The sequence below is a fragment of the Argopecten irradians genome, chromosome 5 (assembly GCF_041381155.1).
Source record: "Argopecten irradians isolate NY chromosome 5, Ai_NY, whole genome shotgun sequence".
Taxonomy (NCBI): Eukaryota; Metazoa; Mollusca; class Bivalvia; order Pectinida; family Pectinidae; genus Argopecten; species Argopecten irradians.
Window position 1 is genome coordinate 14,278,913 of NC_091138.1, and position 27,001 is coordinate 14,305,913.

The following is a 27,001-nucleotide window of genomic DNA, read 5'->3' on the forward strand; positions in this document are numbered from 1 at the left end:
CTCTAACATAAACAAAAGACTCTTTTGCAGCAAATTTTCTTTCACTAATTTCGCAATCCAAATAAATTTACAATAGTTTATCTCCACAAAAGAACATCTAGTCATTTCTAGTAATTTTTTTTTAAATCAAAGTGATTAACTTTGTCAAAAGTGGACTTTAACACATATTCTCAAAATTCTGGGGTTTCAAAAACACCAAAACCATTTTGGATAACTTTCTCAATCTTTGTTCATGGAATCTGACTGTTACAAAGAGTAATTTGACTAAGTTTCAATACATTGTAGATTGTAAGATGCCTTCCTAAGTTATCATCGAAAGCGAACAATAATTCAGAGACAAATTCAAGTATAATATATATACTCACACTTTTTGAAGCAGAGAAACCTCTGGTTATAGGTACAAGCTTCTTCCACAAGAAATGATGTCGATAAATCAGTGTCATTGAAGATACTTTGTAGTGATAAACAGCTTTCTATACCATCATAAGGCTCTGGCTGCAGACCATCTGCTAGGCTGGGGAACGGCAAGTATTTTATTTCAGCATATTCGTTGGTGGACCAGGAAAAAACAGAGGGCTGTAAATAACAATAATGAAAAAGAAGAAAAATATCAGGATTTGTTCTGTAATGGAGTTCCATTTCTACATGTTCTGAATGATGGCTAAAATACTTAAGATATATAAGGGCCATGAGTCCTAAGGGCCACAATGTCATTAAGGACGGGCCAGGTTAAAGTGCATGGTGTAGGAAATCTGAAGTGTCCAGAGAAAAATCATGCAGACACACATGGTAGCACTTGGCAAATGCCCCATGTGGGTTTTCAATTCCCTACCCAGAAGTGGAGGGCTAGTGGTAAATGCGAAAATAACAGTTACAAACTACAGGTCCTTTTTAGCTTTTCAAACAATAAAAGTTCATAAGTTCAAGGTTCAAAACCTGGTCTGACCTCCATTCCTCTTACCCTGCAGAGGGATGGAAGAAAATGAAAAGTACCCTACAGAAAGGCAAAGGTAGCTTAATAGCTAATTACCAGTTTATATTCTGTAATTTTCATTAGAAACCACAAAATTGAATTTTGATTAATCCTATTTTTACAAAAATATTCTGTCTTTCCCTACTACAGAATTATCTCCCTTGCTGGTAGGTATCCATTGTTACATCATTATTTTGTGAGTGAAACTTGTGTCATTTTCTCTAAAAAGTTATGCTCGCAAACACATGACATCATATCACTATAAATACCTACCCGCATGTGCAAATAACTCTTTAATGTGCAAATACGGAATAACAACCATATGGTATTTATGAAAAACAAAGCTTTATGACAATCAGGGCAGGATAGCCAGACCAGGTGTACTTACAATCATGGTAGGATAGCCAGACCAGGTGTACTTCAATCAGGGTAGGATAGCCAGACCAGGTGTACTTACAATCAGGGTAGGATAGCCATACCAGGTGTATTTACAATCAGGGTAGGATAACCAGACAAGGTGTACTTACAGGGTACCATAACCAGACCAGGTGTACTTACAATCAGGGTAGGATAGCCAGACAAGGTATACTTACAATGAGGGTAGGATAGCCAGACCAGATGTACTTACAATCAGGGTAGGATAGCCATACCAGGTGAACTTAAAATCAGGGTAGGATAGTCAGACCAGGTGTATTTACAATCAGGGTAGGATAGCCAGACCAGGTGCACTTACAATCACGGTAGGATAGCCAGACCAGGTGTACTTCAATCAGGGTAGGATAGCCAGACCAGGTGTATTTACAATCAGGGTAGGATAGCCAGACCAGGTGTACTTACAATCAGGGTAGGATAGTCAGACCAGGTGTATTTACAATCAGGGTAGGATAGCCAGACCAGGTGTACTTACAATCAGGGTAGGATAGCCAGACCAGGTGTACTTACAATCAGGGTAGGATAGCCAGACCAGGTGTACTTACAATCAGCTAGGATAGTCAGACCAGGTGTATTTACAATCAGGGTAGGATAGCCAGACCAGGTGTACTTACAATCAGGGTAGGATAGCCAGACGAGGTGTATTTACAATCAGGGTAGGATAACCAGACCAGGTGTACTTACAATCAGGGTAGGATAGCCAGACCAGGTGTTTTTACAATCAGGGCAGAATAGCCAGACCAGGTGTACTTACAATCAGGGTAGGATAGCCAGACCAGGTGTACTTACAATCAGGGCAGAATAGCCATACCAGGTGAACTTAAAATCAGGGTAGGATAGTCAGACAGGTGTATTTACAATCAGGGTAGGATAGCCAGACCAGGTGTATTTACAATCAGGGTAGGACAACCAGACCAGGTGTACTTACAATCAGGGTAGGATAGCCAGACCTGGTGTATATACAATCAGGGTAGGATAGCCAGACCAGGTGTCCTTACAATCAGGGTAGGATAGTCAGACCAGGTGTATTTACAATCAGGGTAGGATAGCCAGACCAGGTGTATTTACAATCAGGGTAGGACAACCAGACCAGGTGTACTTACAATCAGGGTAGGATAGCCAGACCAGGTGTATTTACAATCAGGGTAGGATAGCCAGACCAGGTGTACTTACAATCAGGGTAGGATAGCCAGACCAGGTGTATTTACAATCAGGGTAGGATAGCCAGACCAGGTGCACTTACAATCAGGGTAGGATAGCCAGACGAGGTGTATTTACAATCAGGGTAGGATAACCAGACCAGGTGTACTTACAATCAGGGTAGGATAGCCAGACCAGGTGTTTTTACAATCAGGGCAGAATAGCCAGACCAGGTGTACTTACAATCAGGGTAGGATAGCCAGACCAGGTGTACTTACAATCAGGGCAGAATAGCCAGACTAGATGTATATACAATCAGGGTAGGATAGCCAGACCAGGTGTATTTACAATCAGGGTAGGACAACCAGACCAGGTGTACTTACAATCAGGGTAGGATAGCCAGACCTGGTGTATATACAATCAGGGTAGGATAGCCAGACCAGGTGTACTTACAATCAGGGTAGGATAGCCAGACAAGGTGTATATACAATCAGGGTAGGATAGCCATACCAGGCGTATTTACAATCAGGGTAGGACAACCAGACCAGGTGTACTTACAATCACGGTAGGATAGCCAGACGAGGTGTATTTACAATCAGAGTAGGATAACCAGACCAGGTGTATATACAATCAGGGTAGGATAACCATACCAGGTGTATTTACAATCAGGGTAGGATAGCCAGACGAGGTGTATTTACAATCAGGTAGGATAGCCAGACGAGGTGTATTTACAATCAGAGTATGATAACCAGACCTGGTGTATATACAATCAGGGTAGGATAGCCATACCAGGTGTATTTACAATCAGGGTAGGACAACCAGACCAGGTGTACTTACAATCACGGTAGGATAGCCAGACGAGGTGTATTTACAATCAGGGTAGGATAGCCAGACCAGATGTACTTACAATCAGGGTAGGATAGCCAGACCAGGTTTACTTACAATCAGGGTAGGATAGCCAGACCAGGTGTACTTACAATCAGGGTAGGATAACCAGACAAGGTTTACTTACAATCAGGGTAGGATAGCCAGACCAGGTTTACTTACAATCAACTGATCATTTCCTCCAGTCCAAAAATTAGCGTAACAATCCACATCAAGCATCTTAGAGACAAAGTTGAGCTCATCCCTATTGAAGATCTGAAGGAGGTATGCGTCCTTAGCTCTACACGTAGCTTCTGCTCCAGCCCAAGTCAAATAACTCCAACCAGGTAATTTGTTGTCAGATAGGTAGTAACAAGTCGTCTGGTACTGTTCCCAGCCGATTGGACATCGGGGATATTCTACAGTAACAGGGATACAATAGATTCAATATACAGTCAAAACCTGTCTACAAAAGACACTAAAGAGACATTGAAAAATGTGTCCTTTATACAGAGGTCAATTATAATGTGGAAATGGAAATTTACATAAATTACTCAAAGTTTGCTTGATCATGAAAATTTCTCCCACACAGTCCGTCCTTTACAAACATTAGGCTCTTTTATACAGAGGTTTTATTTATAGCAGATTTGACAGCTTGTAATTATAACACTCAGATGAAGTTGCTCACAAGAATATGGGAATATGTTATTAGCAAACTTTTCATTAAATCTGATAAATATTATATACTTAACCAACACAAAAAAGATGTTCATTAATATTGCTTAAATGAATTCACAGAAAATTTAGTACACCTGCAGGCCTATATTAGAATTTATTGTAAGAGAAACCAGTATGTTGATTAGCATTGAAAGCACATTACATGGATCTTACCAGTAGCACACATTGGTATTTGACTCCATCGGCCATTAGCCTGACAAGAATAGGTATTGTTATAAATATTGACAGGAAGCATCCACAAACTGTCACATTTGTACTGTCTTTGATTACCAATAGTATTTCCAAAGTCCACTACAGATGTCCCATGCCAGGGTGAAAATGGTTGAGAACAGGCTGTAACAGATAAAATAGATTTTGAATGGTAAGACCATAGACATAGTTTGAAGTTAAGAACCTAGCAGATACCTTCAACTCAACAACTGAAAGAAATCTTATTGGAAAGGTATACACTCGTCTAACATGACGTAACACATGTTATCAAAATCTGTTCTCAATTTTTCAAAATGCAGTTCCACATTAATTAATAGTTGTTTGAGGGATGGAAGGCATTCATACCAAAAACAATATCATCAAAATTTATTTTGCACAGAACATATTTCATTTCAAATGTATAAAAAATAATAATGACTCTCTATACATATTATTATATAACTAATTAAAGTAGGAAATGATGGGTTTGAACAAGATGCAGTGGAACAGGATGGGAAGCAATGACATGGGACGAATATTGGTAACATTTAAAGCCCTACTTTCATTTCTTAGAGGGGCAAATAAAATTAAGATAAAGAACATTCCATTTCCCAATCTCAGACAAAGATTTGTCAAATTATCCACTCTCAGACAAAGAATTGTCAAATTATCGACTGTCAGACAAAGAATTACCAAATTGTCAACTCTCAGACAAAGAATTGTCAAATTGTCCACTCTTAGACAAAGAATTGACAAATTGTCCACTTTCAGACAAAAAATTGCCAAATTGTCCTTTCTCAAACAAAGAATTGACAAATTGTCCACTCTTAGACAAAGAATTGTTAAATTATTTACTCTCAAACAAAGATTTGACAAATTGTCCACTCTTAGATTAAGAATTGTCAAATTGTCCACTCTCAAACAAAGATTTGACAAATTGTCCACTCTTAGATTAAGAATTGTCAAATTGTCCACTCTCAAACAAAGATTTGACAAATTGTCCACTCTTAAACAAAGAATTGACAAATTGTCCACTTTCAGACAAAAAATTGCCAAATTGTCCTTTCTCAAACAAAGAATTGACAAATTGTCCACTCTTAGACAAAGAATTGTCAAATTGTCCACTCTCAAACAAAGATTTGACAAATTGTCCACTCTTAGATTAAGAATTGTCAAATTGTCCACTCTCAAACAAAGATTTGACAAATTGTCCACTCTTAGACAAAGAATTGACAAATTGTCCACTTTCAGACAAAAAATTGCCAAATTGTCCTTTCTCAAACAAAGAATTGACAAATTGTCCACTCTTAGACAAAGAATTGTCAAATTGTCCACTCTCAAACAAAGATTTGACAAATTGTCCACTCTTAGACAAAGAATTGTCAAATTGTCCACTCTCAAACAAAGATTTGACAAATTGTCCACTCTTAGATTAAGAATTGTCAAATTGTCCACTCTCAAACAAAGATTTGACAAATTGTCCACTCTTTGACAAAAAATTGTCAAATTGTCCAGCCTCAGACAAAGATTTGTCAAATTGTTCACTCTCCATCAAAGATTTGTCAAATTATCTACTCTCAAACGAAGAATTGTCAAATTGTCAAATTGTCCAATTTCAGACAAAGAATTGACAAATTGTCCAATCTCAGACAAAGAATTGTCAAATAGTCCACTCTCAATCAAAGAATTGTCAAATTATCCACTCTCAGACAAAGAATTGACAAATTGTCCAATCTCAGGCAAAGGATTCAATTGACAAATCATCCACTCTCAGACAAAGAATTGACAAATTGTTCACTCTCAAACAAAGAATTGTTACATTGTCCACTCTCAAACAAAGAATTGTCAAATAGTCCACTCTCAAACAAAGAATTGTCAAATTGTCCTCTCACAGACAAAGAATTGACAAATTGTCCAATTTCAGACAAAGAAAAGACAAATTGTCCAATCTCAGACATAGAATTCAATTGACAAATCATCCACTCTCAGAAAAAGAATGGTCAAATTGTCCACTCTCAAACAAAGAATTGTCAAATTGTCCACTCTCAAAAAAAGAATTGACAAATTGTCCACTCTTAGGCCAAGAATTGTCAAATTCTCCACTGTCAAACAAAGATTTGTCAAATAGTCCACTCTCAAACAAAGAATTGTCAAATTGTCCACTCTCAGTCAAAGAATATTCTTTTAAATTCGAAGCAAGCCATGCATGCTGTATCATATTCAATAAGGGAACTTACCTGCTATTTTCCTGTGGAGCTCTAGAGAAGTATCAGGAGTAACTGCAGTGTTTTTTGAGTCATACAGATGACAGAGTTCTGTACTGTTGTGTAATGTGAAAGACAGACACCAGGATCGTGACAGACATTCCAGGCCACACCTGTCCTCGGATTTAATCTTCTCTACAGTCATTACAGGTGTCAGACCCCTATTGTCTGTTATAGTAAACGGGGAGAAAGTAGTGTCTGTAAAAAAAACAAAAAAAAATTGTTATTCCCTTTGTTAGTAATGTCTGACATTATGTACAGGGAAATAAGGACATATATATAAGCACTGATATGAAAAAACTTTCTTTTGCAGCTACTGGATTTTGCAATTTCTGTTTCAAATCAAGTTCCTTAAAAATAACTTGTGGGCCCATAAAACAGACTGACAAATATTGGCTGCTTAAGACAAATACCTGCTTTAAATATGTGCAACCAGGCAAGCCAAATTTCAACAAGAGGCCCATGGGCCTTAACGGTCATCTGACTCATGGCACAAAATAACAAAGTCACAGTATAAAGTATTGGTTAACGATTAATATAAACAATACAAGGAACTCCTTAGTTGAATATGTAAGTTTCTGAAATAGGTAAATGTCATTTGTTGAACAAACTTGGTAGCCCTTCATCCATATATGGTTGTAACCCCTTCCAGGATTAATATAAGGAGGAGTCAGATTTTAAAGCCAAAATTCAGCAAAGCTATATTGGACCTCCACCATACTATCCCCATGGGTCTTAGCTCGGTCCTTTATAAAATATGATTGTCCTCACCTAAAGTTCCCCCTTCTGAATCAATTAAAATCCCTATAGACCAATTTCCATTGAGATCGGAGACTGAACCCGAAAACAGGAAGTGGGCCAGCAGCCATCTTGGAATACTAAAATCTTTACGAAAATGTTTGTATGTTGTTCGGCATCAATTAAAACCCCTATAGACCAATTTTCATTGAGATCGGAGACTGAAACCTTAAAACAGGAAGTGGGCCAGCGGCCATCTTGGAATACCAAAATCTTTCAAAAATGTTTGTTTGTTGTTCGGCATCAATTAAAACCCCTATAGACCAATTTTCATTGAGATCGGAGACTGAAACCTTAAAACAGGAAGTGGGCCAGGGGCCATCTTGGAATACCAAAATCTTTACGAAAACGTTTGCATGTTGTTTGGCATCAATTAAAACCCCTATAGACCAATTTTCATTGATATCGGAGACTGAAACCTTAAAACAGGACGTGGGCCAGCTAATTAAGAAAATTTCCCTATTTGGGGCCCCACCCCTCAGCCCCTAAGGGTCTGACCAGGCTCATTTATATAAAATATGATTGTCCTTCCCCAATGATGTTTAACACAAAATATAGATGAAATCCATACACCCATCAGCCCCTAGAGGTCATACCAGGGTCATTTATATAAAATATGATTGCCCTTCCCCAATAATGTTTTACACCAAATATGGATGAAATCCATCACAGGATGAAGGAGGAGTAGGATTTTAAAGCTAAAATTAAGAAAATTTGCCCTTTTGGCATCCCGCCCCTCTGACCCTAGGGGTCGGACCAGGCTCATTTATATAAAATATGATTGTCCTTCCCTAATGAAGTTTCACACCAAATATGGATGAAATCAACTCAAGGATGAAGGAGGAGTAGGATTTTAAAGCTAAAATTAAGAAAATTTGCTCTTTTGGGGCCCCACCCCTCAGCCCCTAGGGGTCGGACCAGGCTCATTTATATAAAATATGATTGCCCTTCCCCAATAATGTTTCACACCAAATATGGATGAAATCCATCCAAGGATGAAGGAGGAGTAAGATTTTAAAGCTAAAATTAAGAAGATTTGCCCTTTTGGCACCCCGCCCCTCTGACCCTAGGGGTCGGACCAGGCTCATTTATATAAAATATGATTGTCCTTCCCTAATGAAGTTTCACACCAAATATGGATGAAATCAACTCAAGGATGAAGGAGGAGTAGGATTTTAAAGCTTAAATTAAGAAAATTTGCCCTTTTGGGGCCCCACCCCTTAGCCCCTAGGGGTCAGACCAGGCTCATTTATATAAAATATGATTGTCCTTCCCCAATGATGTTTCAAACCAAATATGGATGAAATCCATCCAAGGGTGAAGGAGGAGTAGGCTTTTGTATTAATAGTCATACGCACGACGCACGGCGCACGACGACGGACAAAACACGATGACAATAGTGTGTTATAATAAATAATGATAAAAAAAAGTAGTTTAATACTTAAATATATGTCTACCAATTACATTCTTATTTCAGGGACAAAATTTTTGTGACTGCAACAAGATCTAGTAAAATTACGAAAGTATCATTTCCACGAAAACTACCAGGTTTTAATCTGAGAATTATCATCTTTACATCATAGCAATAAGCAGTATCTGTACTTACCATTATATTTAAAACATGTAGCTAACATATTCGTATCACATGAAAGTGCATATAGCCTTGCTCCAAGCTCGGAGATTTCCACAGCAATACAATTGATCTTGGAAGCATTGGCAAAGTTTGTAAAGGCTGGTGGCCCTCTCCAAGGGAGGTATTCATAATCCACAAAATCATAAGGGACAAAACCAGTGGTGAAGATCTTTCCCTCCTGTCCAGTATCTACATGCATGGACGACCACGAGGATTTCCCTAAAACAGGTCATAAACATGCATCAGCATACTGGTCATCAACCCTCTTTGTTATGTCCTTATATATCCCTTCAATTGTTTATTTACAGGTTAAAGAATATTTGATCTAAAAAAATTGTACATTAACATTTTCCAAAAGTCAACTTTCAACATTGAAAACAAGAGGCCCAGAGGGCCTGTATTGTTCACATGGTTTGTAATGCCTAGTAATGTTCTGAATACAGGTTCATTGTTTTATAGGATTTATAGTGATTTATAGGATTTACCTCTATTTCCCCTATTGGGACCTGCCCCTCTTGCCCCTGGGGGATCAGAGCCAAAATTTATACAAGTTCTGTTCCCCTTCCCCCAAGGATGTTTGTGGCCAAATTTGGTTACAATCCATGCAGATCTCTAGGACAAGTAGCGATTTATAGGATTTACCTCTATTTCCCCTATTGGGCCCCACCCCTCCTGCCCCTGGAGGGTCAGAGCCAAAATTTATACAAGTTCTGTTCCCCTTCCCCCAAGGATGTTTCTGGCCAAATTTGGTTACAATCCATGCAGAACTCTAGGACAAGTAGCGATTTATAGGATTTACCTCTATTTCCCCTATTGGGCCCCGCCCCTCCTGCCCCCGGTGGGTCAGAGCCAAAATTTATACAAGTTCTGTTCCCCTTCCCCCAAGGATGTTTCTTGCCAAATTTGGTTACAATCCATGCAGAACTCTAGGACAAGTAGCGATTTATAGGATTTACCTCTATTTCCCCTATTGGGCCCAGCCCCTCCTGCCCCCGGTGGGTTAGAGCCAAAATTTATAAAAGTTCTGTTCCCCTTCCTCCAAGGATGTTTCTTGCTAAATTTGGTTACAACCCATGCAGAACTCTAGGACAAGTAGCGATTTATAGGATTTACCTCTATTTTCCCTATTGGGCCTCGTCCCTCCTGCCCCCAGGGTGTCAGAGCCAAAATTTATACAAGTTCTGTTCCCCTTCCCCCAAGGATGTTTCTGGCCAAATTCCCCTATTGGGACCCGCCCCTCTTGCCCCCGGTGGGTCAGAGCCAAAATTTATACAAGTTCTGTTCCCCTTCCCCCAAGGATGTTTCTTGCCAAATTTGGTTACAACCCATGCAGAACTCTAGGACAAGTAGCGATTTATAGGATTTACCTCTATTTTCCCTATTGGGCCTCGTCCCTCCTGCCCCCAGGATGTCAGAGCCAAAATTTATACAAGTTCTGTTCCCCTTCCCCCAAGGATGTTTCTGGCCAAATTCCCCTATTGGGACCTGCCCCTCTTGCCCCCGGTGGGTCAGAGCCAAAATTTATACAAGTTCTGTTCCCCTTCCCCCAAGGATGTTTCTTGCCAAATCTGGTTACAATCCATGCAGAACTCTAGGACAAGTAGCGATTTATAGGATTTACCTCTATTTCCCCTATTGGGACCCGCCCCTCTTGCCCCTGGGGGATCAGAGCCAAAATTTATACAAGTTCTATTCCCCTTCCCCCAAGGATGTTTCTGGCCAAATCTGGTTACAATCCATGCAGAACTCTAGGACAAGTAGCGATTTATAGGATTTACCTCTATTTCCCCTATTGGGCCCCGCCCCTCCTGCCCCCGGTGGGTCAGAGCCAAAATTTATACAAGTTCTGTTCCCCTTCCCCCAAGGATGTTTCTGGCCAAATTTGGTTACAATCCATGCAGAACTCTAGGACAAGTAGCGACTTATAGGATTTACCTCTATTTCCCCTATTGGGACCCGCCCGTCCTGCCCCCGGTGGGTCAGAGCCAAAATTTATACAAGTTCTGTTCCCCTTCCTCCAAGGATGTTTCTTGCCAAATTTGGTTACAACCCATGCAGAACTCTAGGACAAGTAGCGATTTATAGGATTTACCTCTATTTTCCCTATTGGGCCTCGTCCCTCCTGCCCCCAGTGTGTCAGAGCCAAAATTTATACAAGTTCTGTTCCCCTTCCTCCAAGGATGTTTCTTGCCAAATTTGGTTACAACCCATGCAGAACTCTAGGACAAGTAGCGATTTATAGGATTTACCTCTATTTTCCCTATTGGGCCTCGTCCCTCCTGCCCCCAGGGTGTCAGAGCCAAAATTTATACAAGTTCTGTTCCCCTTCCCCCAAGGATGTTTCTGGCCAAATTCCCCTATTGGGACCCGCCCCTCTTGCCCCCGGTGGGTCAGAGCCAAAATTTATACAAGTTCTGTTCCCCTTCCCCCAAGGATGTTTCTTGCCAAATTTGGTTACAATCCATGCAGAACTCTAGGACAAGTAGCGATTTATAGGATTTACCTCTATTTTCCCTATTGGGCCTCGTCCCTCCTGCCCCCAGGGTGTCAGAGCCAAAATTTATACAAGTTCTGTTCCCCTTCCTCCAAGGATGTTTCTGGCCAAATTTGGTTACAATCCATGCAGAACTCTAGGACAAGTAGCGATTTATAGGATTTACCTCTATTTCCCCTATTGGGCTGCGCCCCTCCTGCCCCCGGTGGGTCAGAGCCAAAATTTATACAAGTTCTGTTCCCCTCCCCCCAAGGATGTTTCTGGCTAAATTTGGTTACCAAACTCTATGACTAGTAGGAATTTAAAGGAAATGTTGACGGACGGACGACAGACGCCGCGCCAATTATAGAATATTTCATAATCACAAATCCGCCTTAAATATAAAATAGAACATGTCCGAACTGTTCATTAGAAAATGTCATACAAACCACAATGTCCAATAAGCTCATTCCATACCAACCTTTTCCGACCTCCCATATGTAATGTAGTCCCATTTGTTGGAGATCTTCCGTGACTGGACTGTACAAACTACCACCATGCTCCTTACACAGAGATACAGCCACTGACCAGGGAACTGAAATGCCCGTCTCCAGGACCAAGTAATCTTTGTTTCCCTTCCAACCTAAATAAAATAAAGTTTACCAAGTTAAGCTTGATTTAAACCTATTTTAATTGCCTTTTTTGGCAAAGAGGATTGCGCTAAAGTTCTTACAACTTATGAATAAGCCCTCTCCAAACATACATACAAAATATACATATTAAAGGATAGTTGCTGCTTAATTAGTGCTGAAATATAAATAAAGATAATTAGCTTAGTTAAATAAAATGAAATGACATTGTGATTGTTGACAGTTGTTTCTCGCTATTTGTAACTTGAAGAGATTTACCTGGTTTTCATGCACAATCTTTATTTAAAACAAAGAAACAGCAAAATTTAGATGAGGTTTCTATCAAAAATGCTAAATACTAGATGAAAAACGATTTGTACCTTTAATGTATTTACATACGTAACTAAAGATCTGGGTATTTTGATCAAGAGATAAGATTGAGTTTCCCCAGAATAAAACATTTAACCCCTTAACTCCCAACTACGCATTTCTACGCATATTCATGTTGGTGTTAGAAAAATTGAAATATCTCCAGTATTTGTTGAGCTAGGGACACTATTTACATGCTGTAAATCTACAAAAAACTTTTGTTACAAAAAATTCTTTGGAGTTAAGGGTTAAATCAAACAGGTTGATATCTTCAAGGTTTAAACTTCAAAGATGTTGCATTAAAAGATTTCTTTGTCAAAGGTAAAAAGAAGATGTGTTGGGCATTTTCAATTTCACCACACAGACAAGAAGGATTATCAGTAAGATTTACTCTAAAAAGATTGTATTGTAGAGAGCTGCACTCATGCCTTAGTCTGGTATGTATAATCAATAGTTTTCTATCTCCATAAGTTAAGTTATTTGAAATAGAGAAGATGTTGTGTTTTAGGTAATTTTTGAAGGCTACAAGAGATTCGTTTAACTTAATAGTAGAGCTGAGTAAATTCCATTGTGAAACAGAAGAGGGTATAAAAGATTTACTTAATTTTTCTGTTTTAATTGTGGTAAATTGAAGTTGTCCATATTTTGTGTAGCATATGCTGAAGTTTCTGAGTGTAAGTTTGGTAAGATGTCTGATAAATAATTAGGAGCCATGTTATTTTTTATTCTAAATAGTGTTGCTAATTATTTTTTTTAATCATTGTTATAACCATATGGTAACCATGGCTGCTTTTAGTATTTTGTCCAAAATTTTTGTCTGAATCTGAGCTCTTTTTGCACTGAATGAATATCTTACTAATATATAGCACAATAGTAACCTTGAAACTGGAGAAAATAAAAATATTTTTCAAGATACTGGCTGTGGCGACAATCTTGGACTTTTGATCAAGATCTTTTTAATCGTAAATAGTTTTCAAATAATAAATGATTATTGCTTCACCAGAAAAAATTAGAACATCATTATAAACTTGTTAAGTAGAAAGAATAAAGCAAAGGAGTGAAAGTGATGATAACAGTCTTTGATCACTGATAGATAACATTGCGACATTATTGATATGATAAAATAAATAATTTTCATCACATTAATCTGTCTGATATCCAGTGACTTTTCCCACGAATTGTTTCTGCATATGTCACTGGTGTAATATAACCTGCAGCGATAAACAATGAAGTGACACTAGGATTCAAGAACAGCGGGACAAAGTGGCTGCCTTGCTCAATTTTTACAGTTTGTTTTGACAACAAAATTCTCCAACTTGTAGCTTGTTGTAGTTATGTAATACAAGGTGTGTTAAATTTGTGTTCATTTTATACACAAGATTTTATGAAACTTGCCTTGATGATTTAATTTTTGCAAGCCTTAGAACCTATATATGAAATGCAGAGTACTTACGTGGTGAGCAGTAGGTCATGTTATTCCCTGGCGCGCCCACCATTTGTCGGTGAGACTTGGCGTAACATAAACATAAGCCATAGTAATTGTTACACGTAGCAAAACCTCGACAAGCTGCATGTGCTTCACAGACACCACCAACAATAGAACCTGTCCAAGGGAAACAATATAGCTTAGAATGTACAAAAGGTCATACTGTTAAACCAATGTTGATCTAAAAGTTTGTAGTGATTGTAAGATTTATTGATATATTGGTTAGTTTACTTATGTTCTATAAACTATAACAGCTAGGGTCATTTTAGGATGATCTCCCTGTACGAAGTGTGTTGTCTGTGTTTAATTCATTACATAAGAAATGCTGCCATTTACCATTGAACAATTGCGTATGAGACTAACCTTTTGTGTGTGAAGATGTCTCTATAGTTTGGTAGGATGTAGTATGTTTATGTGGTGTATCTTTGCAAAAGTAGAAACTCTTGCACATTTTGTAACTTAAAGATGTACAACAGAAATTCTTTTACTAGTTTGAAACAAAACTTATTTCCCATCTTACAGATGTATGGTAGTGTGGTTACTTACTTCCCATCTTACAGATGTACGGTAGTGTGGTTACTTACTTCCCATCTTACAGATGTACGGTAGTGTGGTTACTTACTTCCCATCTTACAGATGTAGGGTAGTGTGGTTACTTACTTCCCATCTTACAGATGTACGGTAGTGTGGTTACTTACTTCCCATCTTACAGATGTACGGTAGTGTGGTTACTTACTTCCCATCTTACAGATGTAGGGTAGTGTGGTTACTTACTTCCCATCTTACAGATGTACGGTAGTGTGGTTACTTACTTCCCATCTTACAGATGTACGGTAGTGTGGTTACTTACTTCCCATCTTACAGATGTACGGTAGTGTGGTTACTTACTTCCCATCTTACAGATGTACGGTAGTGTGGTTACTTACTTCCCATCTTACAGATGTACGGTAGTGTGGTTACTTACTTCCATCTTACAGATGTACGGTAGTGTGGTTACTTACTTCCCATCTTACAGATGTACGGTAGTGTGGTTACTTACTTCCCATCTTACAGATGTACGGTAGTGTGGTTACTTACTTCCCATCTTACAGATGTAGGTAGTGTGGTTACTTACTTCCCATCTTACAGATGTACGGTAGTGTGGTTACTTACTTCCCATCTTACAGATGTACGGTAGTGTGGTTACTTACTTCCCATCTTACAGATGTACGGTAGTGTGGTTACTTACTTCCCATCTTACAGATGTAGGTAGTGTGGTTACTTACTTCCCATCTTACAGATGTACGGTAGTGTGGTTACTTACTTCCCATCTTACAGATGTACGGTAGTGTGGTTACTTACTTCCCATCTTACAGATGTAGGGTAGTGTGGTTACTTACTTCCCATCTTACAGATGTACGGTAGTGTGGTTACTTACTTCCCATCTTACAGATGTACGGTAGTGTGGTTACTTACTTCCCATCTTACAGATGTACGGTAGTGTGGTTACTTACTTCCCATCTTACAGATGTAGGGTAGTGTGGTTACTTACTTCCCATCTTACAGATGTACGGTAGTGTGGTTACTTACTTCCCATCTTACAGATGTACGGTAGTGTGGTTACTTACTTCCCATCTTACAGATGTGGTAGTGTGGTTACTTACTTCCCATCTTACAGATGTACGGTAGTGTGGTTACTTACTTCCCATCTTACAGATGTAGGGTAGTGTGGTTACTTACTTCCCATCTTACAGATGTAGGGTAGTGTGGTTACTTACTTCCCATCTTACAGATGTAGGTAGTGTGGTACTTACTCCATTACAGAGTGTGGTTACTTACTTCCCATCTTACAGATGTACGGTAGTGTGGTTACTTACTTCCCATCTTACAGATGTAGGTAGTGTGGTTACTTACTTCCCATCTTACAGATGTACGGTAGTGTGGTTACTTACTTCCCATCTTACAGATGTACGGTAGTGTGGTTACTTACTTCCCATCTTACAGATGTACGGTAGTGTGGTTACTTACTTCCATCTTACAGATGTACGGTAGTGTGGTTACTTACTTCCCATCTTACAGATGTACGGTAGTGTGGTTACTTACTTCCCATCTTACAGATGTAGTAGTGTGGTTATTACTTCCCATCTTACAGATGTAGGTAGTGTGGTTACTTACTTCCCATCTTACAGATGTAGGTAGTGTGGTTACTTACTTCCCATCTTACAGATGTACGGTAGTGTGGTTACTTACTTCCCATCTTACAGATGTACGGTAGTGTGGTTACTTACTTCCCATCTTACAGATGTACGGTAGTGTGGTTACTTACTTCCCATCTTACAGATGTACGGTAGTGTGGTTACTTACTTCCCATCTTACAGATGTACGGTAGTGTGGTTACTTACTTCCCATCTTACAGATGTACGGTAGTGTGGTTACTTACTTCCCATCTTACAGATGTACGGTAGTGTGGTTACTTACTTCCCATCTTACAGATGTACGGTAGTGTGGTTACTTACTTCCCATCTTACAGATGTACGGTAGTGTGGTTACTTACTTCCCATCTTACAGATGTACGGTAGTGTGGTTACTTACTTCCCATCTTACAGATGTACGGTAGTGTGGTTACTTACTTCCCATCTTACAGATGTACGGTAGTGTGGTTACTTACTTCCCATCTACAGATGTACTGTGTTACTACTTCCCATCTTACAGATGTACGGTAGTGTGGTTACTTACTTCCCATCTTACAGATGTACGGTAGTGTGGTTACTTACTTCCCATCTTACAGATGTACGGTAGTGTGGTTACTTACTTCCCATCTTACAGATGTACGGTAGTGTGGTTACTTACTTCCCATCTTACAGATGTAGGTAGTGTGGTTACTTACTTCCCATCTTACAGATGTACGGTAGTGTGGTTACTTACTTCCCATCTTACAGATGTACGGTAGTGTGGTTACTTACTTCCCATCTTACAGATGTACGGTAGTGTGGTTACTTACTTCCCATCTTACAGATGTACGGTAGTGTGGTTACTTACTTCCCATCTTACAGATGTACGGTAGTGTGGTTACTTACTTCCCATCTTACAGATGTAGGGTAGTGTGGTTACTTACTTCCCATCTTACAGATGTACGGTAGTGTGGTTACTTACTTCCCATCTTACAGATGTACGGTAGTGTGGTTACTACTTCCCATCTTACAGATGTACGGTAGTGTGGTTATTACTTCCCATCTTACAGATGTAGGTAGTGTGGTTACTTACTTCCCATCTTACAGATGTAGGGTAGTGTGGTTACTTACTTCCCATCTTACAGATGTAGGTAGTGTGGTTACTTACTTCCCATCTTACAGATGTAGGTAGTGTGTTACTTACTTCCCATCTTACAGATGTACGGTAGTGTGGTTACTTACTTCCCATCTTACAGATGTAGGGTAGTGTGGTTACTTACTTCCCATCTTACAGATGTAGGGTAGTGTGGTTACTTACTTCCCATCTTACAGATGTAGGGTAGTGTGGTTACTTACTTCCCATCTTACAGATGTAGGGTAGTGTGGTTACTTACTTCCCATCTTACAGATGTAGGGTAGTGTGGTTACTTACTTCCCATCTTACAGATGTAGGGTAGTGTGGTTACTTACTTCCCATCTTACAGATGTACGGTTGTGTGGTTACTTACTTCCCATCTTACAGATGTAGGTAGTGTGGTTACTTACTTCCCATCTTACAGATGTAGGTAGTGTGGTTACTTACTTCCCATCTTACAGATGTACGGTAGTGTGGTTACTTACTTCCCATCTTACAGATGTAGGATGTGTGGTTACTTACTTCCCATCTTACAGATGTAGGGTAGTGTGGTTACTTACTTCCCATCTTACAGATGTAGGTAGTGTGGTTACTTACTTCCCATCTTACAGATGTAGGGTAGTGTGGTTACTTACTTCCCATCTTACAGATGTAGGGTAGTGTGGTTACTTACTTCCCATCTTACAGATGTACGGTAGTGTGGTTACTTACTTCCCATCTTACAGATGTAGGGTAGTGTGGTTACTTACTTCCCATCTTACAGATGTACGGTAGTGTGGTTACTTACTTCCCATCTTACAGATGTAGGGTAGTGTGGTTACTTACTTCCCATCTTACAGATGTAGGGTAGTGTGGTTACTTACTTCCCATCTTACAGATGTAGGGTAGTGTGGTTACTTACTTCCCATCTTACAGATGTAGGGTAGTGTGGTTACTTACTTCCCATCTTACAGATGTAGGTAGTGTGGTTACTTACTTCCCATCTTACAGATGTAGGGTAGTGTGGTTACTTACTTCCCATCTTACAGATGTAGGGTAGTGTGGTTACTTACTTCCCATCTTACAGATGTAGGGTAGTGTGGTTACTTACTTCCCATCTTACAGATGTAGGTAGTGTGGTTACTTACTTCCCATCTTACAGATGTAGGTAGTGTGGTTACTTACTTCCCATCTTACAGATGTACGGTAGTGTGGTTACTTATCTTCCCATCTTACAGATGTAGGTAGTGTGGTTACTTACTTCCCATCTTACAGATGTAGGGTAGTGTGGTTACTTACTTCCCATCTTACAGATGTAGGGTAGTGTGGTTACTTACTTCCCATCTTACAGATGTACGGAGTGTGTTACTTACTTCCCATCTTACAGATGTAGGTAGTGTGGTTACTTACTTCCCATCTTACAGATGTACGGTAGTGTGGTTACTTACTTCCCATCTTACAGATGTACGGTAGTGTGGTTACTTACTTCCCATCTTACAGATGTAGGTAGTGTGGTTACTTACTTCCCATCTTACAGATGTAGGTAGTGTGGTTACTTACTTCCCATCTTACAGATTAGGTAGTGTGGTACAGTGTGGTAGTGTGGTTACTTACTTCCCATCTTACAGATGTACGGTAGTGTGGTTACTTACTTCCCATCTTACAGATGTATGGTAGTGTGGTTACTTACTTCCCATCTTACAGATGTAGGGTAGTGTGGTTACTTACTTCCCATCTTACAGATGTACGGTAGTGTGGTTACTTACTTCCCATCTTACAGATGTATGGTAGTGTGGTTACTTACTTCCCATCTTACAGATGTAGGGTAGTGTGGTTACTTACTTCCCATCTTACAGATGTAGGGTAGTGTGGTTACTTACTTCCCATCTTACAGATGTAGGGTAGTGTGGTTACTTACTTCCCATCTTACAGATGTAGGGTAGTGTGGTTACTTACTTCCCATCTTACAGATGTAGGGTAGTGTGGTTACTTACTTCCCATCTTACAGATGTACGGTAGTGTGGTTACTTACTTCCCATCTTACAGATGTACGGTAGTGTGGTTACTTACTTCCCATCTTACAGATGTAGGGTAGTGTGGTTACTTACTTCCCATCTTACAGATGTAGGGTAGTGTGGTTACTTACTTCCCATCTTACAGATGTAGGTAGTGTGGTTACTTACTTCCCATCTTACAGATGTAGGTAGTGTGGTTACTTACTTCCCATCTTACAGATGTAGGTAGTGTGGTTACTTACTTCCCATCTTACAGATGTAGGGTAGTGTGGTTACTTACTTCCCATCTTACAGATGTAGGGTAGTGTGGTTACTTACTTCCCATCTTACAGATGTAGGGTAGTGTGGTTACTTACTTCCCATCTTACAGATGTACGGTAGTGTGGTTACTTACTTCCCATCTTACAGATGTACGGTAGTGTGGTTACTTACTTCCCATCTTACAGATGTATGGTAGTGTGGTTACTTACTTCCCATCTTACAGATGTACGGTAGTGTGGTTACTTACTTCCCATCTTACAGATGTATGGTAGTGTGGTTATTTACTTCCCATCTTACAGATGTACGGTAGTGTGGTTACTTACTTCCCATCTTACAGATGTATGGTAGTGTGGTTACTTACTTCCCATCTTACAGATGTACGGTAGTGTGGTTACTTACTTCCCATCTTACAGATGTAGGGTAGTGTGGTTACTTACTTCCCATCTTACAGATGTAGGGTAGTGTGGTTACTTACTTCCCATCTTACAGATGTACGGTAGTGTGGTTACTTACTTCCCATCTTACAGATGTAGGGTAGTGTGGTTACTTACTTCCCATCTTACAGATGTAGGGTAGTGTGGTTACTTACTTCCCATCTTACAGATGTAGGGTAGTGTGGTTACTTACTTCCCATCTTACAGATGTAGGGTAGTGTGGTTACTTACTTCCCATCTTACAGATGTAGGGTAGTGTGGTTACTTACTTCCCATCTTACAGATGTAGGGTAGTGTGGTTACTTACTTCCCATCTTACAGATGTAGGGTAGTGTGGTTACTTACTTCCCATCTTACAGATGTGGTAGTGTGGTTACTTACTTCCCATCTTACAGATGTAGGGTAGTGTGGTTACTTACTTCCCATCTTACAGATGTAGGGTAGTGTGGTTACTTACTTCCCATCTTACAGATGTAGGGTAGTGTGGTTACTTACTTCCCATCTTACAGATGTAGGGTAGTGTGGTTACTTACTTCCCATCTTACAGATGTACGGTAGTGTGGTTACTTACTTCCCATCTTACAGATGTAGGGTAGTGTGGTTACTTACTTCCCATCTTACAGATGTACGGTAGTGTGGTTACTTACTTCCCATCTTACAGATGTAGGGTAGTGTGGTTACTTACTTCCCATCTTACAGATGTAGGTAGTGTGGTTACTTACTTCCCATCTTACAGATGTAGGGTAGTGTGGTTACTTACTTCCCATCTTACAGATGTAGGTAGTGTGGTTACTTACTTCCCATCTTACAGATGTAGGTAGTGTGGTTACTTACTTCCCATCTTACAGATGTAGGATAGTGTGGTTACTTACTTCCCATCTTACAGATGTAGGGTAGTGTGGTTACTTACTTCCCATCTTACAGATGTAGGGTAGTGTGGTTACTTACTTCCCATCTTACAGATGTAGGGTAGTGTGGTTACTTACTTCCCATCTTACAGATGTACGGTAGTGTGGTTACTTACTTCCCATCTTACAGATGTACGGTAGTGTGGTTACTTACTTCCCATCTTACAGATGTAGGGTAGTGTGGTTACTTACTTCCCATCTTACAGATGTACGGTAGTGTGGTTACTTACTTCCCATCTTACAGATGTACGGTAGTGTGGTTACTTACTTCCCATCTTACAGATGTACGGTAGTGTGGTTACTTACTTCCCATCTTACAGATGTAGGGTAGTGTGGTTACTTACTTCCCATCTTACAGATGTACGGTAGTGTGGTTACTTACTTCCCATCTTACAGATGTAGGGTAGTGTGGTTACTTACTTCCCATCTTACAGATGTACGGTAGTGTGGTTACTTACTTCCCATCTTACAGATGTAGGGTAGTGTGGTTACTTACTTCCCATCTTACAGATGTAGGGTAGTGTGGTTACTTACTTCCCATCTTACAGATGTAGGTAGTGTGGTTACTTACTTCCCATCTTACAGATGTACGGTAGTGTGGTTACTTACTTCCCATCTTACAGATGTAGGGTAGTGTGGTTACTTACTTCCCATCTTACAGATGTAGGGTAGTGTGGTTACTTACTTCCCATCTTACAGATGTAGGGTAGTGTGGTTACTTACTTCCCATCTTACAGATGTACGGTAGTGTGGTTACTTACTTCCCATCTTACAGATGTACGGTAGTGTGGTTACTTACTTCCCATCTTACAGATGTACGGTAGTGTGGTTACTTACTTCCCATCTTACAGATGTACGGTAGTGTGGTTACTTACTTCCCATCTTACAGATGTAGGGTAGTGTGGTTACTTACTTCCCATCTTACAGATGTACGGTAGTGTGGTTATTTACTTCCCATCTTACAGATGTACGGTAGTGTGGTTACTTACTTCCCATCTTACAGATGTACGGTAGTGTGGTTACTTACTTCCCATCTTACAGATGTACGGTAGTGTGGTTACTTACTTCCCATCTTACAGATGTACGGTAGTGTGGTTACTTACTTCCCATCTTACAGATGTAGGGTAGTGTGGTTACTTACTTCCCATCTTACAGATGTACGGTAGTGTGGTTACTTACTTCCCATCTTACAGATGTACGGTAGTGTGGTTACTTACTTCCCATCTTACAGATGTACGGTAGTGTGGTTACTTACTTCCATCTTACAGATGTAGGTAGTGTGGTTACTTACTTCCCATCTTACAGATGTAGGGTAGTGTGGTTACTTACTTCCCATCTTACAGATGTACGGTAGTGTGGTTACTTACTTCCCATCTTACAGATGTAGGGTAGTGTGGTTACTTACTTCCCATCTTACAGATGTACGGTAGTGTGGTTACTTACTTCCCATCTTACAGATGTACGGTAGTGTGGTTACTTACTTCCCATCTTACAGATGTACGGTAGTGTGGTTACTTACTTCCCATCTTACAGATGTACGGTAGTGTGGTTACTTACTTCCCATCTTACAGATGTACGGTAGTGTGGTTACTTACTTCCCATCTTACAGATGTACGGTAGTGTGGTTACTTACTTCCCATCTTACAGATGTAGGTAGTGTGGTTACTTACTTCCCATCTTACAGATGTACGGTAGTGTGGTTACTTACTTCCCATCTTACAGATGTACGGTAGTGTGGTTACTTACTTCCCATCTTACAGATGTACGGTAGTGTGGTTACTTTACTTCCCATCTTACAGATGTACGGTAGTGTGGTTACTTACTTCCCATCTTACAGATGTACGGTAGTGTGGTTACTTACTTCCCATTCTTACAGATGTAGGGTAGTGTGGTTACTTACTTCCCATCTTACAGATGTAGGTAGTGTGGTTACTTACTTCCCATCTTACAGATGTAGGGTAGTGTGGTTACTTACTTCCCATCTTACAGATGTACGGTAGTGTGGTTACTTACTTCCCATCTTACAGATGTAGGGTAGTGTGGTTACTTACTTCCCATCTTACAGATGTAGGGTAGTGTGGTTACTTACTTCCCATCTTACAGATGTAGGTAGTGTGGTTACTTACTTCCCATCTTACAGATGTAGGGTAGTGTGGTTACTTACTTCCCATCTTACAGATGTACGGTAGTGTGGTTACAGATGTAGGTAGTGTGGTTACTTACTTCCCATCTTACAGATGTAGGTAGTGTGGTTACTTACTTCCCATCTTACAGATGTAGGGTAGTGTGGTTACTTACTTCCCATCTTACAGATGTACGGTAGTGTGGTTACTTACTTCCCATCTTACAGATGTACGGTAGTGTGGTTACTTACTTCCCATCTTACAGATGTACGGTAGTGTGGTTACTTACTTCCCATCTTACAGATGTAGGGTAGTGTGGTTACTTACTTCCCATCTTACAGATGTACGGTAGTGTGGTTACTTACTTCCCATCTTACAGATGTACGGTAGTGTGGTTACTTACTTCCCATCTTACAGATGTAGGGTAGTGTGGTTACTTACTTCCCATCTTACAGATGTAGGGTAGTGTGGTTACTTACTTCCCATCTTACAGATGTAGGGTAGTGTGGTTACTTACTTCCCATCTTACAGATGTAGGGTAGTGTGGTTACTTACTTCCCATCTTACAGATGTAGGGTAGTGTGGTTACTTACTTCCCATCTTACAGATGTAGGGTAGTGTGGTTACTTACTTCCCATCTTACAGATGTAGGGTAGTGTGGTTACTTACTTCCCATCTTACAGATGTAGGGTAGTGTGGTTACTTACTTCCCATCTTACAGATGTAGGGTAGTGTGGTTACTTACTTCCCATCTTACAGATGTACGGTAGTGTGGTTACTTACTTCCCATCTTACAGATGTACGGTAGTGTGGTTACTTACTTCCCATCTTACAGATGTAGGGTAGTGTGGTTACTTACTTCCCATCTTACAGATGTAGGGTAGTGTGGTTACTTACTTCCCATCTTACAGATGTAGGGTAGTGTGGTTACTTACTTCCCATCTTACAGATGTAGGGTAGTGTGGTTACTTACTTCCCATCTTACAGATGTAGGGTAGTGTGGTTACTTACTTCCCATCTTACAGATGTACGGTAGTGTGGTTACTTACTTCCCATCTTACAGATGTACGGTAGTGTAGTAACTTACTTCCCATCTTACAGATGTACGGTAGTGTGGTTACTTACTTCCCATCTTACAGATGTACGGTAGTGTAGTAACTAACTTCCCATCTTACAGATGTACGGTAGTGTAGTAACTTACTTCCCATCTTACAGATGTACGGTAGTGTGGTGTTACATGACGTGATATTATTGTAGAATATGCCCAGATCCAGGCCATTCACTGTTCTAACCAGGTTAACACAGCCTTTATCATCAGGCTCACGTCCATCCCATCGGAAGTGTTGAGCTAAGGCATAGCTATGGGCAAATCTGAAATGCTGCAAACATACATCATTACAAAGATTTATGTACTTACAGAGTGAAGCGAAGGGAAGTAACTCTGGTATATCAGACTGGAAATCAAGTCAAGTTAGGTTACTCTGGTTCTGATACAGATATCTTTATCATAGATAGTTATATCAGGTGTGGACTTAACCATGCTTAATTAATTACTGAATAATAAAATTTATATTATTTATATGTATACAGAATTCAACTTCTGAATGGTTTAATTTTTAATTTCATATCATAAAATCTAAAAAATAATAGTTCACATTATATGTAGCAAGTTCATTTCCTAAAACCAATTTTGTAAATAAATCGCTTTAATCTCACAAAAAATAATTGTAACAAGAATTTATTAAAGGGCCAATTGATCTAAAACTATAAATACCCTCCTCCCATATGAAATATTAAAGGGACAGGACCAGACAGGCTTCTTTAACACTAATATATCATAATTGACCTGAAAATAAGCCCCCTTAGAAATAAATGATCTTAAGAAAAGTCTTATTACCAAATGTATATATCCTAAGGTTTCTTTTATTCCCTACAACAAAACCCTTTTTATTTCATGAAGATGGCATAAACAATGTCACAGAAGAGTTATACCCCTTCTCTGTTGGTCATTCCGGTCCAGAAGGTGGTGTTAGCGTGGAATGTTAACAGTCTGTCAATGAAATGTCCTTCCTGTCTACCAGTGACATACAATGGGAAGGCATTATGTTGTTGACAGGCGGCCATCTGGTCATCCCACTCCACAGATTCTGATGACAGGTCGACCAGGTAACAGGAATAGCCGTACTGTACCCAGCCAGGTGGACATCTCTCCGCTGGAAAAGAAACATATATATATGTGGAATTATTTTGTATTGATGACATTAATGAAGCTACACAGAGGATCTTACATGTGTAGCTATGTGATATGAAATTTATGAAACAAGTTCAATAATATCAAATTTGCGTATTTGACTTTAAATTATCAAAATAAGTTTACAAGAATACATGTATATAATGTATGTAAAATCCAACTATAACACGAGAAAATGGGTCTTCTAGCTACAAAACAAGTTTGGGAATTAATGTACAAATCATGCAAAATAGAAAAAAAAGTACCAAAATTATGAGTCTTAAGGTCACAATGTTTTTTTGGGTTCTTTTAATTGTAATATTAATTCTTCTTTATTTTTCCAAAGTATCATTTCAGTACAGTAAATATGCATATAATTACATGTATTCATACATTTTTAGAATACTTATATATCCCACATCCATTTACTCACTCATTCTCTCGCTCATTCATAATGGCTTTAAAACAAAAGACAAAATAAAGACAAGACAAAAAACATGAGAGATATATGTATACTACAAACTTTGTAAAGAAAATAAGAAATATATATATAATTCTTGCATATTTGACAGGGTTATCCTACGGTTGCTAGGAAAAAGAATTTCCTACCCTGGTAAAAGACAGCTCACACATGCTTGACAACGACGTCATCGATACATGCAGAGACTACTGAGGACGTCAATAACTTTTCTGATTTTTTTCTTTACAATATAGGAGAAAAATAATCAAACATGGGTCTGCCTGCCCTCAGGTTGACTAGCCAAAATCTTTCATCCTTTTAAGGTCTAAGTTTAAGTTCTCATAGTCATTAGGTTTTGTAAAGTAATACTTAATATCAACTGAAATCATAATATATTTTATTGTAGCTTATGGCAGTTATATGTCAGTTGAAAATAATTAATTGGAATGCGGAAGGAGGGGTCATTTCACCATGGCCATGGTATTTTGACCCCCCCCCCAAAAAAAAAAACAACTTCTACTGCTAGCCATAGGTCTAACTTATTCCCAATTTAGAGTTTATCATAAATGAGAAGAAAATATTATGTTTTCAATGGTTATAGTAACTTTTAGAAGGGGGGGGGGTTCATTTTACCATGGGGGGGTTCATTTTTACCATGGGGGGGTTCATTTCACCATAATGGTATTTTGACCCCGGGGTCATTTCACCATAATGGTATTTTGACCCCGGGGTCAATATACCATGATTCAAAATACCATGCTACACCAGGTTGAGATATCCCTGTACACTTGTAAGATTCTATAAATCCATTTCATTTTTCGTATAGAGGACAAAGACATACACAAAAAGAGCATCCATACCAAGGCACACTGTTTAATTATATAATTTCTTAGTTTATAATTACATCGTTAATAATTACCTTCGTGTTTACAGTCTGGTGTTTCTGACCATCGGTAGTCTGCGCCACAGGTGTAGTTGACAGAGGCAGCCTGTTTGAAATCAAATCCACAGTCTAATAAGCCGGCATAAAATGAGCTGTACACGGTTGTGTCTGGTTGTCCATAAATGGTTCCGTTAGCTGGGTCCTCTAGGACAAGACAACCTGATAAAATCAAAGTGATAGCACCCATTGTCATACACTAATATTTTCAAATTCTCAAAAAAAAAAAAAAAAACCTTTCATAATTTGAAGAATTTTGATATTTTGGCTATATTCACCAGTCAAATCTCAATTAGTTTGAAGTGTTACCACATTTTCATAAAATTTCAAATACACTGTACCAATGTTTGGACTACATGTATTTGTTGTGATTAAAAA

General features: G+C 39.3%; 1 protein-coding gene across 1 annotated transcript; it reads right to left on the reverse strand.

The window, feature by feature from the left end:
• Positions 1-6,096: 6,096 nt before the first annotated feature.
• On the reverse strand, positions 6,097-25,660 carry LOC138324276 (uncharacterized). Its single transcript, XM_069269355.1, has 8 exons — positions 25,657-25,660; positions 24,986-25,206; positions 24,195-24,372; positions 13,956-14,105; positions 11,986-12,147; positions 9,005-9,250; positions 6,574-6,798; positions 6,097-6,221 (listed from the first exon to the last, which is right to left on the reverse strand). The coding sequence occupies exons 1-8, from the start codon at positions 25,658-25,660 to the stop codon at positions 6,097-6,099; spliced, it is 1,311 nt and encodes a 436-aa protein (XP_069125456.1).
• Positions 25,661-27,001: the final 1,341 nt, after the last annotated feature.

Bases quoted from the DNA above. Each gene is read 5' to 3' on its own strand.
- LOC138324276 (XM_069269355.1), bottom strand. The intron at 24,373-24,985 runs GTATAACTCTTC...GTATGTTTGCAG, and splicing joins GAATGACCAACAGAGAAGGG to CATTTCAGATTTGCCCATAG. The intron at 9,251-11,985 runs GTTGGTATGGAA...GACCTGTTTTAG, and splicing joins CATATGGGAGGTCGGAAAAG to GGAAATCCTCGTGGTCGTCC.